At 39.4% G+C, this 15,698-nt stretch overlaps 1 protein-coding gene across 1 annotated transcript in view; it reads left to right on the plus strand.

Moving 5' to 3' along the window:
• Nucleotides 1-6,608: 6,608 nt before the first annotated feature.
• Nucleotides 6,609-15,698, plus strand: part of LOC144769666 (uncharacterized) — a 343,935-nt gene continuing 334,845 nt past the window's right edge. Inside the window, exons 1-2 of the mRNA XM_078653841.1 lie at nt 6,609-6,634; nt 7,465-7,529. Coding sequence (XP_078509967.1) covers nt 6,609-6,634; nt 7,465-7,529 — 91 coding nt within the window. The remainder of the gene's footprint in view (nt 6,635-7,464; nt 7,530-15,698) is intronic.

Raw genomic sequence — 15,698 nt, forward strand, 5'->3', positions numbered from 1 at the left:
TTTAATTTATTTTGTATGATCACAAACCGAGGGTGAAAAAGTAACTTGCAGATAAACTTAACATGTTTTTTGTGGTTGGCCCTAATGCTGCACGAGCGCGTCAGACTTCTGGCCAAACACCGGAGGTTTGATTATTTTATTTGACATAAGCATAGTCAACCTGAAAAAAAAAACTTTAAAGGAAATAAACTTGCAATTCGTTACATTTAACTTGTGCTTCTGTTTGTTTCCTTTTACACTTGGAGGTTAGATTACAAATGCTAAAATGCCCTGTACTCACTTCCCATCTAGTGAGCACTTACAGAGTCGAAAGTCTAGGTGAGCCTGAGACGGACCTATGGGAAAATATGCTCAGACATGCTCATAAGGGTAGCTGCATGTTTGTTCCAAGGCTGAAAAGGAGGTCCATTATCAAGTAGAAGGAAAGATGTGATCTCACTAGTGTGTGTGTGAGACTGTGGAACACAATGTATTTGAATCTATGCAATCCACCTGCTGCAAAAGGGACATTGTAACTAAACATACCTCTGTTTGTTGTGATTGAGGAAAATAAGACACCCAATTTTTTACTTCAATAGATAACCGGACCAATTCTAAAAAACTGTAAAATCATCTTGTAGATTTGTAGATGGTTACAAATGTTTTAAGTGAAAAGCTGCAAGTACTCCTGTACTTCCGGGAGGCAAATACATCTTATATATATATTCGCATTAATCCGCTTCTATATATATATATTTAAGTGTATGGTATACATGTATGCAATTTGCTTAGTTTTCCCCACCAAATAACTCATTGAGAAACACCTTTCCAGCACACAAACCTATTGTTGAGGTTTTCTTTCTCCTTTCCAGTTCTGAAAGGAGTTAATCTTTGTCTGCCAGCATATCAAAGGACTTTCAAAGAGATTGTGAATACTCACAAACTGAAGTGTTTGTGGATATTCTTCCAGTATGCATAGTTTTTCAGTCGTGAAACTCTCATCTTCCACCCTAGGTGCAAGATTATGGCCACATAAAATTACACATTACTTGTGCTATAGTCAATCTAAATTTTGAGAATTCCAAAAAAGAACTTAAACGTGTGAATCTAGCTATTTTCTCAGCTAAACTAATATTAAGTGCACAACTGGTTTTGTAAATTGAACCCAAGTCTCTTTTCTTCTGAGAATTTTTATTGGCATTCTCTTACTTTTTGTATATACACTTTTTAAACTTTCTCTCCTCTCACTTTGTAATTTTCTATTTTTACAGCTGCTGGAAATCTTGAAACAATATGTGATCTCCATATTGACTGCATACACATTGACAACACTGATCCTGATAACCTCCTGGAGATTGATGTAAACCACTCTGGTGATTTGGGTGGTCAGCTCTACAAATCCACGGATCAATGACTCCTACAAGGGCAAGACTAGCAATAGTATACCCAGGCTTTATCAATATTTCCAGCTGTGTTGATAGACATCAGCAACTTCACAGTGATAGTGAAAGCACGTGATCAGATTCTAGCTGAAGCAGTGATCCAGGTGAACATCAACGGTAAGTTCTGTGCAGTGTTAAGGAAGGTAAGTTAATTTTTAGTGAACTACACCTAAAAGTCTTTGTTTCATTGGTTGGGAACCAAGGATATTGAACAATAGACATGACTAGATAAGGTGGGCAAATAAATGTTTCAGTGACATCAAGAAGAAGTAGTGGCTGAAGATTGAGGGCTTTACGTGTGCTTGTAAATATCACGCAGCTGGTTGCGCTGCCGGTGCGTCACACAACGTGATGCAGCAGCGACAGGAGGGGCTTGTAAATAAGCCCCGGAATGTTCATTTTTAAGAAATTTGGAAGTTGACCTTTCGTGTGTCCAAATCTATAACATTTGGGTGCAAAGAGAAAAAAGTACACCGGTGGCAAGATGCTGGACTTTTCATAATATATAAATTAATATAGTGGAACATAACTATATGTTCATGCATTGTAAATACCTATAATACATATTTCCACTGTGCACATGGCAAGTTGGATCCTCTTTATGCTTCTGAATAATAGACAATATTATGACCAAAATAAATGGTAATCAAGTTGACTTCTAAAGTATGAGTAAACCTAATCATGATACAAACATGGGGCCCGATTCACAGCACTAATCTGAGACAAAATCTTAAACTTACTACTTTTGGTAGTCACAGAAGACACTTAACTTTTGGTATTCTCACAATGCACTTACTACTTTTGGTTAAACATACTACTTTGGATAAACTTACTATTGTTGGTTAAACTTACTACTTTTTGTATTCACAGAAGGCATTTAGTAGTAGTAAAGTTAGGAGTCCTAACTTTACTACTACTAAATGCCTTTTGTAAATACCAAAAGTAGTAAGTTTAAGCAAAAGTAGTAAGTGCCTTCTGTGAATAACAAAAGTAGTAAGTTTAGGACTGTGTCTCAGATCAGTTCTGTGAATCAGGCCCAAAGAGATTTACTATGATTTTGCATCTGCGTGGGGTCAATTGTGTACCTCAGCCCTGTCACAAAATCATTTTTTTGCATTTACTAAGCCACGCAAAGCTACATTGTATTGCTTTGAGTGATGCCAGGCCTCCTGAGCTGCGACCATAGGATGAACATCTGGTGGCAGGATGGATTTGAGTTGTATATCTTTGTAGGGATAACTCTTTCTCTTCCCAGGTTTCTTGGAGTAAGATCAGGTCGAATGATTTTAAATAGTTTGATGTTTCTGGGTCGTCCAGTTAGCTGATCAGACCGTTTATATTCCAAATACATATTTTAATATTTGAGATGTCAGCTTTGTAGAAGACTGGCTTGGTGCCCTTTGTCACTTTGTGTCTCCTACGGTTATTGTCCGCAGTATGTTTGCCCAGTTTGGGTCTGGTTGTTGGGTTGTCAGGTGTATCAATTTATTATTCGGTCCTGGGGAGTAGCTATGTGCTCCTTTTAGAACAGAATTGACTCTTTGTGGGCGATCTTTATTACTTTCATCTAGGAGGGGGGTGGGATAAACGGGTCTTTTTCCTGGTTCCAGTTTTATTCCCCATTGGGAGAATCTGAGTGTTTCCCCTAGGATTTGTCCTGCTAAGTCTTTTGTTTTCCATACTGACTTTGTTATTTTATTGTCTTGTTGGTCTGGTGAAGAGTGAAATTCAATTGCGAGCAGGTCTGTTGTATTAATGTGTGATAGGCTTTCGATTGAGTGGATAAGTCTTATTATGTTAACCCTGTTTATGGTATCCACTCTTCCTCTGGATTTGAATTCGGGGTTAAATAGAATAATGTCTGTCTCTTTTGTTCCAGGGGTAGGTGTGTGTTGATATGCGATTGGCACGTGTTGTTTAACACTGTGTGGAGGCTGAGTGCTGTATGATTTGTCGTTGTTTATGGTGATGGTTTCGTGGTGAACCTCTTTTACTTGTATAACGTCCTGCTTGCTCCTGCTTTGTGTGCTTATCATCAGTTGTTCCTGGGTGATGGGTTCCTTGTGATGATTAACTCTGTTTGTTGGCTGGTCGGTGTTTATTTCTTCTTTGGTGAGGTGGGTCGAGTCCACAAGGGCCTGCACTATGACATGTGTACCTGCTTGTGTTTTTTGTTTTTTTACTGTTGGCTGTTTTTTTTCAGTTCTCCTTCCTTTGCTCCATATGTTGAAGGCAGAATCAGTTGTATTACTAAGTTGCTGGTGTTTGACTGGGCCGATGTCTTTCTGCTCAGTCTGTTTACTTGTAATCTCTTTTGGTTGTGTCCATGGAAGGGTCTCTGCTGTTTTTAAGATCGTTGTATCTGTTAAGCTGCTATCTCGGGGAGATGACCTTGTTTCCTCCATATACTTTGGAGTTTCACCTATTTGTTCTTTGTCCCCGAGTGTTGTTATCCGCTGGTTCTGGTCGGTGTAGCGTGCTCCTATTGTCTTTCTATTCCTGCCCTTCATTTTTTGTTTAAGGCGGGCTCGTGCGTTCGTGGGTATCTCTGTGCCGTCCCTATCTTTGGTTGAGGTATTCAAGAGAGAGACTTCTGATATGTATTTAGGTTCTGGGGACAAGTCCCCTCGCTTGATGGCAGTTTGGTGGTCATTGCCAGCTCCTGGTGATTTATCGCCGAGGCCTGTTCTTCTGGTTTTGACTTCCATTGTTAAGTGCGTTGTTGTATTTACTTTTAGATCTGCCAGGAGGTTCCCCTGTATCGTTGGTAGTGTTGATAGCTTGTCGATTATCGGGAAGCAGATGCAGTCAGTTCTTATTATTTGGGAAAGTTTTGCCGCTTCTTGTCCTCTTTTTATAAGGCCATTAAGATCTGCAAGTTTTCTTTCAATCCCAGAGGGGGCTTCTGCTAGCGCTTGGAGGACAGCCAGCTGCATATCCAATTTGTCTGATTGATATTGCAGTGCTGTTGCTGACAGCTGAATTGTGTTTAGTAAGTTTATCCAGAATATGTTGGTGGGACCTTTGCTCCTTTCAATAGGCGGATTAGCGAGCTCTTCTGTGGAGCTATTGAAGGTGGGTTTTACGTTATCCCTAATGGTTTGAGCAAGGGCTTCCTGTTCATATGAGCTGTATCTTGTGCTCACATCACGTGATATGATAATTTCCACCTCCTAGTTTCAACTTTCCTAACATCAACACAATCTGTTTTAAGTGAGTCCACATTATTAGTTTGTATGGACCTGGACAAACAATGGATGCTTAAATCATTTTCTGTTATTTTTATAAAATGCGTAAATTAGTGAAATAATTTTTTTTACCGATGGCCAGATTTAGAATTCGGCGGGCAGGCTACTCCACGATAAATGTGACTGGTATCCTGTCCGCCATAACTGAATATAATGCACTTGTAATACTACGGATGGGATATCCATCACGTTTGTGAAAATGTAAATGTAAATGTAGTTGAGCTTATATAGCGCACAGCTACCCGCAGTGGGTTTCCCGGCGCTTGCTTAGGGAACCCTTCCTGGTATTCCCCTGTGAGATAGCAGGGTATCCACAAGGTGAAAGTCAGGCATCCCGCCGCGAGGGGCCGTTGTGGAGATTAAGCAAGCTATTGCCCAGAGTCGCAGAGTGTGAACCCGTGAGTCGAGGAGGCACCGGGGCGAGAATTATCGAGTACGTGGAATTTTTAGCCCAAGACCCGCCGAGGCGGGGAATTGAACCCTGGTCCAGGACCGATCTCAGCTTCCGGGTCTGCTGCCTCTAACCCCTGAGCCACACTTCTCCACCCATCCTCCAAATTCTAAATCAGGCCCCTAGTTTGCACTCCTTGTAGAATTTTTCCAATTCTTCTATTTCTGTAGCCCTTGAAGTCATCAATGTATCTGCCCCCACTTTGTTGGATGTCATAGAGGGAGATATGATCTTCATACCCATTTCCTACCCTTCATATGTATCTCTTCCTGTCAGCTCCTGGAGTAAAGGTGTCTCTTAGGCTCTAATCGTTATTGCTCCACAGATAAACACCTACGGCATCCAGCAACAGATATTCTATCATGGCGTTCCACTGTTAGGCTAACAAACAATGGCAATTACACATTAAAGGTGAAAAGAGCATATATAGTAACTACACAAGTAGTTGCCCAAGTGAGGGTTCATGGTGAGTTTCCTATAACGGAAAGAATGAGTTAAATATTCATATTCATGAGATTGTGAAGAGCACTCATGTGAACACACTGATTTTGCCAATACGTGTATTATTGTTTTATAAAGTCCTTCAAATGTGTGTTTTTGTTTGCTTTCCCAATATTCTTACTTTTACTTACCATGCCCTAATTACCTAACATCTATGGTTTAAGAAAGACATTGCCTCGTCTCAGATTGCATTCAGGCAGTACTCTAACCTAGTCAGCTAGACTATTGTAATACCTTCCCAATTTACCACCATCACTACACCTTCCTCCCTTTAGAGAAAGTCCTCAGTTTCACCAACCCTACCCTATTTTTATGCCATGATTGAACTCAATTTTCCCCTTTAAGCATCATGCTTGCTGACTCTCACAACATGGTTTTGTCTAAATTCTGCACCACAGGAGTTTGAGTAAGTAAACGGGTTTGCCACATCCTACCTTGCCCTCCATATGGTTTCTTAACAACCCCAAAGCTTTTGTGACACAATATTTATATGATTCTTCTTGCTACATTTGCTCCAGGTAATACCCGTCCCATGGTCTAAATCAATATGCCCTCTTACTAGTCCTTCAGAACAGCCAACAAGATGCAGTGTCCTACTGAAAGGCTTTTGACCTCCTCACTGCCAACATGTTCAGCAAAGACATGAATGGTATTTCCTCTAATGGCCCCATTACAAGACACCCAGTATTCCTGAAGGAAAATGGGTGGTAAAACAACACCTGGTTTTTCCAATAGTTGGAGAGCAGTAGTACAGACTCTCTGTTTTATTCGGTAATTCAGAGTTTCTCACCTATTGTGCACTAGGGAATGGGAATGAAAAACAAATTCTGTATTATCGCGCCATTTTCCGCATATAATCTCTTCTTTTAATGAAGGATAAAGTCCTTCAGGTGTGGCCTGGGGTATTTGTCTCTGGTAAGAAATTTTATATTACCACACTCAGTAATTCTGAGTGCAATAATACTTCACCACTTTTGATTCCCGATGATGTCAGATACCACAAGTACTAAACAGTGAGTGACTAACCTGGGATAACCAGCCCAGCAGGAGCGATGAACAATGCTTTTCCTTCCACATCCCCTGATGCTAAACTGAGTGAGTTGTACACAGCATTTATTCTGGAGGAACACTAAGGAGAATGGGGGAATGGGACAAAATCAGGGGCAACCCATGAAGGTGAGAGTGAAGGGGCAGTGGGGCAGTGGGGCGGGGTGGGGCGGGACTCGACAGTTGATGAGGCAAAATTAAATAAATCACAAATTTTCCCTCACCGTCGTTTATCAAGTTGCCCCACAACCTCACCCCACCACTCTTACCTGCACAGGCCGCTCCTGGTCAAAACAAGAAAATAGTCAACTGCTGACTTTATGACAGCTTCCTTGTATTACTCTTCAGGCTCGTCTATCATCTGCTTCAGTGTGCGAGTGCCTGAACAAGAACAAATATATATATTTTTTTCAACCCTTTACAGCTTGTGATTTCATCATTTACATTGTGTCTCTCACTCTAGACTCAATATACCGGTTAATGCACCTGAGAAAGCTTTAAAACGTTAGTTCTTTCTGTTCTAATTGTTTCTTCACTAGAATTAAACTACTCTATAGATTTTGCACACACTGCATAGTTTCCTAATGTCTCTCTCTAGTCAGCACGGATTTGTGATTCACTAAATATTAATTAAGTACCTTAAGTAAATAATTAAGTATCTTGCATTAATACTACCATGTTCTTTTACTGATGCTCAATTATGATGCATTTGTTTTAAATTCCGAACTTGCATGTGTGCATGAATAAGGTGCAATAAAGGTACTTAACTTTCTCTTGTCTCTTTTATCTCTTGCAGATCTCCGATACCTCTCTCCAGGAAGTGCAAGGTTCTCAGAGGAAGACGATTTCTTGGATGCGCAGGTAAGTAGGGCTAGTGGAAGAAACAGTGATGTTTTCTCTGGACATTTTCTGGAATTGCCTAGCAAAGGGTGTCGTCCACAGAAGTTATATTTATACCCTCCTGAAATCAAAGATGGCTGCCACCAACACATGGCTGTTTTCAGAACCTTCTGCTTGGTTCTAGAACATTCTGGCTTGTTCCAGATAGATTACCAATGGTTGTTAAAGTCTATTTACTAGCTTGTCCAGAACCTTCTGGTTTGTACCTGATCCTTCTAGCTGGCCTGTTCCAGAACCTTCTGGATTGTGCCAGATGGATTGAAATGTGCTATCAAAGTTTATTTATAAGTGATTAGTTGACAACCTTGTTCCCTTTTACCAAAAGTCTTAAATTATGCTTGTTCATTACAGCTGTATTACATTTTAACAATGTGTGACTCCACTCTGCCTTCAAAGCTTTGGGAACCATCTTTTTGCATCTCCACAAACGCACCCAAAAAGACCATCGCCTAGGGATGTTCTGTGAAACACCTGACTCTATAAACTGGGTGGCCATGACGGATGAGATCACAAACCGGAGTTATCAAGCCTAGGGAGAATATCAGTCCATGTGTAAGTAGACAAGATATTTTTGTACTCTGTGCCTTGCTGCTATATTCCTCCTCTTTGTCACAGATTATGGTAAAATGTGTACAAATCGCTCCACCCTTTCTGTATCTCAGGTCCACATTTCTTGGCAAAATGCTAACATATTAATGTAAATAAAGCTCCCACAAGCTATTCATTGCTTGCTGCCTAATGTATGCTCAACGTTCTCCCTCCTCACTTTCCACCATTATGTTTCTCGTGTCTATTGAACATACCTCTTATCAGCTTTAGTCTCATCTTGTTTTTTTTATTTTACTATTATTTGATCTAATATTAACTGACTGTTTCTTATTGTCATTGCAAGGAGCTATTACGCCATCAAGGGATATATTCATTTCCACCTGCTAGTTTCAACTTTCTTAACATCTGCATAATCTGTTCTAAGTGAGGACTCATTATTCTGTATGAGCCTGGATAAACAATGGATACTTAAGTCATTTTCTGTTCTTTGTTTAAAATGTGTACATTAATGAAATAAAGTTCTTTACCTAGGGTCTGATTTAGAGTTTGGTGGAGGGATACCTATCACAAACATGATAGGTATCCTATACGCCACATTACAAGTTCCATTTTATATGATGCACTTGTAATACAGCGAATGAGATATCCTTCATGTTTCTGACGGAGTACCCTGTCTGTCAAATTCTAACTCAGGCCATAGTTTGCAATCCTTGTATAATTTTTTCCAATTTTTCTTTTTTTTAGCCATTGAAGTCATCAATGTATCTGCCCCTACTTCGTTGGATTTCATGATGGGAGATGTGATCTTCATATCGATTTCCTACCCTTCCAATGTATCTCTTCCTGTCATCTTCTGGAGAAAAGGTGTGTCTACCCTCCTCTCGTGAGCTCTGAACTTTACTGCTCCACAGATAAGCAACACCTACAGCCACCGGCCACATATATTCTATTCTGGCTCTATCAACATTTCCAATGTATGGCTATCAGACAACAGCAACTACACATCGATGGTGCAAGGGTTCCAGCTGGTAGATTCTAGTGGGGAAATGGGAGGTATTAGGAAAGAACATACACATACCAGTTTATGTTCAAGTGCTTGATTATATTTGTGCTTTAGAAAGGAAAGTCCTAAATAGAAAAAAAATATTGCTGTGGATGCATGAAGAAACTACAACACCGAGGGAATCTGCATTATGGAGAACTGAGGCAGTCATCTTGAAGCGACCTCAAGGAAGCCATCTTTGTAATTTTTTCAACTTCCCCTTTACCCTGGGTGCTGATCTCGGCTGGAGTTATATTTGTTTCTCAGGTGGTTGCAGGGCTCGGGTGGTGTATGGAAACAGCTTTTCATATAAAACGTTAGCAGATAATTTTCATATCTGCTAGAAGATAGTAAGTTTCCTATGGACCTTTCTTGAACTGAAACTTTTATTTAATGGAATTGATATTTGAATGTTTGAAATTCTGAAGGTTTGTTTGAGATTGGGATTTGCATCATATTTAGTAGTTGAACTGTTGATTTTTAGTAGACCGTTTTTAGAAGCGGTCATGGCCGAAACTGAAAAAGCTGTTCTCTAGGCTTAATGAAATGTTCTATAATATTTTTGCTGATTACCTCAGTAGGTATTTTGGTCAGTCTTTTCACTTCTGTTTGATATGCATCACCTAAGTCTGAAATTGAACTGTATACTTATTGTAACTGATGTAAGAAAAATATGTTTATTTATAATGTGCCTATTAATGATTACAAAAGAAAATAGATATGCTACCTTGTTAAATTAATATTAAATTGAATGATACAAATTGTTATGTTTGCATATATGGAAACCTAAAATCATCTATTGTTTGTATATGCTTTGTACTGCTGAATATTAATGTTGATTCTTTGTAATCAAGCCTTTCTTGAAGTAAATTATGTAGATGTAGATCTTCGATTATAGAAATGACCTAATACTATGGACTTAGGATTTGTTGCAGAACATCTTAGAGTTGTTAAACCTATTAGCATTATTAACATGGCTGTTGAGAAGAGTGTCTGTTAGTCGAGGGGTATAAAACTGAATTTTATTAGCAAATTTAATGAGAAAAGAGTAAAAATGAGTAGGAATTAGAAGCAAAAAAGACATTGTGGCATATTACCAAGGGCTTTATCGCCGCTTTGGCGGCACTTTTTGCCACTAAAGTGGCGATATTTTGATCGCCCTATCACCAAGCTGTCGCAACCAGCAGTTAGCGACAGCTTTCTGACGAAAGCGACTGGTATGGGTGCCGCTTTGCATGTCAGCAATATTTATAGCTAATGACATACAAAGTAGGCATTCCTGACCAACAGACCTGAGAAACAGCCGCTAACAGGCCTATCGCATATTAGCAAGGAGGCCCTGACCCCGGTTAGTGACGTAAATAGTCAGGCTAACCGGAGTTATCGCCGGTTTTTTAACACCTGCTATTATCAGGAGTTAGCAGTACTTAGCATGGGGTGGGTGGATTATGCTGATACGACCACAGGGTCGTATCAGCAAGGTTTTTTACCTTTCCCATGCAACATCGCTGGTTTTCTCACGATGTTGGCCCTTCCCTCCCGCTATCGCTGGAATATATATCACCATGGCGCTAATTGTTGCTAATACAGCGTTAGCGTGGTGATATATTCCAGCGATAGCTAGCGATGGAAATATTTGCGCAAAGCGCGCTCAGCGATATTTTTCGCAGCCTCTTGCTAATATGCCCCTGAGTTGCAAGAAGAGGCTGCAGATAGATATAGACATTCTAAGATACATTCTAGACTTACAATTGAACAAAAGAGAAAAGGAATAGTGTGTCCGATGCATGAGAAATGTGATAGTCCAGGGTCATCCTTGCTGAGAGTAAATATAGTAATCATAATCATACGTTTAATTGCAGTTATTTTACAGAAGCATGCAACATTGTAGAGAGATTCGATGGTACTCTAACGTCAGAGTTGTCCAAAAAGTGCAACTCAACATCACTGAAGCGGCCAGATGCATTATAATTGGCCTTAATGAGTATGGTAAGTACTCCTAGTAAGCTTCATGTCTCTTCCATCAAGAGATATCCATGGGGTGAGTAAACAAATTCCTAATTTTTCCTGCTGCTTTGCTTGTATAAATATTTCTGATGATCTTGTCTTGGACTACTGCAAAGGCTTGTTTGATGTGGTATGTTTTATGTCTCACCAGATGAAATCGAATACGCCATTGAAAAGATCACTGCCAAGACGTGCAGCCTTGAGACTGAGTTGTGGTGTAGAAGCATGTGAACATGGACCCCATCCTCGTGACAAATACTGCAGTGAAGTGTACAGCCTTGCCACAGTGGATCTACACATCTCACACAAAAAAAGTGAAGACTGAATGCAGTTAAAGAAGTTATGACACCAACGACTGTCAAGCTCCACTTCGCTACTTGAATCCAGAAGGAGGTGGAGAAAAGATAATGCAAGAAGCAGAAGAAGCACAAAAACAGAAGTTGTTTAAAAAGGAGTTAAAGCACACAGAGCAGAAGAAGCACAAAGACAAGAAAGTAAAAGTTAAATAAAACCTAGAGCAAGTCAAACTGTTCCAGCTGAAGATTGCACAGATCGAGCGAAAAGTGAAAACAAAAGTGCAGCAATTGTCATGAATGGGTATTAACATTAAAGCTGAATTTGTGAGAGGGAGAGGGGAGTGCCAAAAGAAAGCCATGGGCATAATACAGTTGAAGAAACAGAACAAAAGTGAGTGCTAGGGTCGGAACAAACAGTGATCAGAAGGTGCAAACAAGAAGTGTACAGCACATGAATTAACCTATCTGTCCAGGATTGACCTAGAGGAGAGTGACAGTGACTATCAGTTTTTTTTGGAGTAACCATTGTGAACTCGTTGTGAAGCGTAGTTACAGAAAATCAGCAATTAATCAGTCCTGATGAAGAATCAAACAATTATTATTATTTTATTTTTTAATTTACAAAAGTGTATACGTTATTTTCATTAGTTAAAGTCTGTTTCCTTATATTAAAGATGGTTACTCTTGGACCTTAGGTATTCACATTGACATTATGAAGTTCTAAAGGTTTTTGGAGATTGATTTTTGCATCATGTTAAGTAGAATTGTTAATGACCAACATTAAAAAGAACTGGATTCAGTGTTAAAGATATTTATTATAATATGTTTGATGATTATCTTAGGAATTCTGGAGAGTCTTCACTATTTAGGAGGGTATTCTTCATCCAAGCCTAGAATTTAGTCATATAATGGTACTAAACATTTTAGTAATAAGATATTTTATTATAATGTGCCTATTAATGATTACAATGATTATTAATATTGAACAATAATAAATGTGCAGAAATTCTTTGTTTGCATGTATTTGCCTGTTTATGTTGCAGAGATGATGGCCTACAATCAACTTACATATGCTTTGTCACTTTTATCATGTGGTATGTCAAAGTTGCTTTATTGTGATCAAGACTTTCCTGAAATAATAATGTTGACTGGCAAGCGGATCCTGTATTTTAACATTGCGGCGGGTGGCAGCCCCCGCCACAATATAAAAATACATGTTGTGCTTTTGTATGTACAAAGTGACAGGCACCTTGCGGTGCCTACCACCTTGTACATGGAAATGCAGGGGGGTACCATAGGTACCCCCCACGTGCATCACCCCACCCCCTCACCCCCAGGGCCCCTGAAGGCATTCTCGGCCTGTCTTTTTGCGGCAGGATCTCCCCTGAAAAAGACAAGATTGTAATGCCCACATCAGTGCCTGCACGACATCGCTGCCATTTCCCCATTGTACTGTGTCCTGCAAGGCGGGACCACGATGGACGGTCTATCCATCCGCCGCGGTACCATTCCCATTCCCAATGCCATCCTAATTTGGTGGTGGGAATATTCAAGTTGATGGCGGGCAGTCCGCCATTGCCGGGCCGGGCGTCCTCACCGCTGGCCCGCCCGCCATCATAATCGGCCCCTAAGTTCTGCTGCAAGAACATCCAAGAATCACTAAACCTATTAGTGTTACTAACTTGGCTTTTGATAAGAGTTTGTGTAAGTTATGTGGTGTGGACCTTAATTGTATGAGAAAATGTAAGACAGGAGTGAAAAATAATATGTATTTGGAATAAGCGAAAGAGGTTGAGTTTCATGAAGAAGCTGATGAGAGATTTAGATGTTCAAAGCTTCATCCTACATGTATAATTGAACAAGACAGAACAGGTATTGTGTGCATGATGCATGAGAGGTCTAATAGTCTGGGGTCATAGTAAATGGTTAGAAAGAGTGAATGTATTTATAATTTAGTGGTTGATTATTAATTTGTGAAGGGTGACAAACCTATATATAGAGGCATTTATTATGTGTGTGGTATCATTTCTTTTTTTTACCCTACCTCAAAATTAGGTGGGTAGCTGCCATATTGCTCTAATGTGTATGCCATGCAAATGAAATTAGTTAAAATTGACTCAAAGGGGTTAAACATGTTTTTGGACAAATGCTTGTGGATATATTTAGTATTTTAATTCCTACTTTTGGTGTTGCCATGAATGATGATCAGATTATAAAGCTATAGATTGTGAACACTACCGGACCATTTACCAAGATTAACAAAGAAATTAATGTTTTATGTGTTATGGTTGTGCAGAATAGATTAGTTTTAGATTTTTTTCTTGCAAAAGAAGGCGGTGTGCTGTGTGTTGAAAGTGAGCCAGTAGTGTGCTTATATGCTTTACAATAGCAGGCTTGTTAAACAAGAAATTGTTGTTATTACTATTGTTTTATGCAAAAGCTCTTGAAGGAATAGGTATGTGGGAATATGTTGGTTTATGGTTTGGTGATGTAGGTGGTGGAATGGTGAGAAAGGTCCTACAATCACTAATTATAAGCATTTTGTGTGTAACATGTTTAATACTTATTGTTATTTTTTTTTTACTAATGTGTTATAGAAAGTCGTTAAATCATGGGCCTACGAAAGAAGAAGTGACAAATGGTATGAGAAGGAAAAGGAAAGAGCATAAAATTGAGGACACCAAATCAAAGCTCTTTGTCGAATTATGGGAGCCAGAGAATTCAAAACGGAAAAAGCAGGATAGGAAGTGAACTGGGAGATGGGTTTGTAGTGTGCTTTTGAGATGTTGATTATCATCAGAGGGGTAGAATCTGGACAGTTTCGACAATTATTAAATCTACACTTTTAATTAACATAAAAGAGTCACAAATAAAATCTTTTAACTGTGTTTAATATAATGAGAATGTTAATCTTGACATTAGTAGGCTTTGGCCTACTTGTTTTTTCAGATTGCATATTTTAAATACGTGTGAGGCACAGCCGGGGAATGTTAGGTTTCTCATTTTCTGACTGGTCACTGAGGAGCCTTATATATGAGCTTCAATATTTAATTAATATTGAAATTCAGTTCAATGGTCTTGTTAACAGTATAACACTTTAAAAATGTACTAATGTCTGCTCATTTTGTTCCTGATGTTCCTGTATAAGATGGATTTACAATTGCATAAAGAATTGACAGCCACTTTCTTCGGCTGAATGTAGATCCTGTTCATATTTTCAATGTGTCATTGTTTTTTGTTTCATAACACAGCATAATTCAATTGTATAGAGTAAACGTCATATTCCGATGTGTCATGTTTTCTGTTTTACTATTGGATAGCTCAAGGTAATTTTCTATTTCAGAACTCTGTGACTGTATGGTTTCACTTTCAAAAAGTGTATACAAACTCACCTTTTGGAAAAGGAGCCAGGTCTTCCTCTGAACCTTTTAGAAAGCAGACCTTACACTAGCATGTTCTTAATCTGAACTTAGAATATTTCTTGAGTTCCATAAACTTACGGAGCAGTCCTTAAAACAAACTCTCTTTATATCTCGTTTAACTTGTGCTCGAATGTAGACAGTGCTGGCCTCTGGTTAAGCGTAGGGCTCATTTTCCACTACCACATATTATTGTATATTTATTCGCATTTTGAATCGATTGACTAACTATTGCCTTTTTTCCTTCTGTATTTTTTCATAAATGTTAATAAATATTCATGATTTGTACTTTGACCCTTGTCTTGTGTATATTTTTCAGTGTTGAGTTTCCTATGTAATTTCTCTGCCTTTAAATTCATTTTATGTTTATGGCTCTCATGTTTTAGGACTCATATTTAGCCCCGATTCATCATTCGGCCCTTTTGATGTAAAGTGCACAACAGCCATGGTGCTTCTGTAAATGGATATCCCATTTGCCCACTCGGACAGTGCAACCTATTATATTTAATTTGTTGCCCACTGTACAGCAAAACACTTGATCCTGACCTTAGACAGCAAGTTACTGAAAGGTGGATAAGTTGTTCAATCAATCAATCAATCATAGCATTTGTAAAGTGCACTACATACCTGTGTGGATCTTAAGGCGCTGGTGGGGGGGGGATGCTGCTACTGTTCGAAGAACTAGGTCTACCGCCGGAGGTTACTCATCGGATGCGGGGGATGGTGGCGAGGGTGTGGTCTCCGGAGCGGAGCTGGCGGGCGGGAGTGTAGAGGCTGAGTCGTCTGTTGAGGTACGCTGGTCCGGTGTCGTGGAGTG

This window comes from Lissotriton helveticus, chromosome 7, assembly GCF_964261635.1.
Source record: "Lissotriton helveticus chromosome 7, aLisHel1.1, whole genome shotgun sequence".
In the NCBI taxonomy this organism is placed as follows: Eukaryota; Metazoa; Chordata; class Amphibia; order Caudata; family Salamandridae; genus Lissotriton; species Lissotriton helveticus.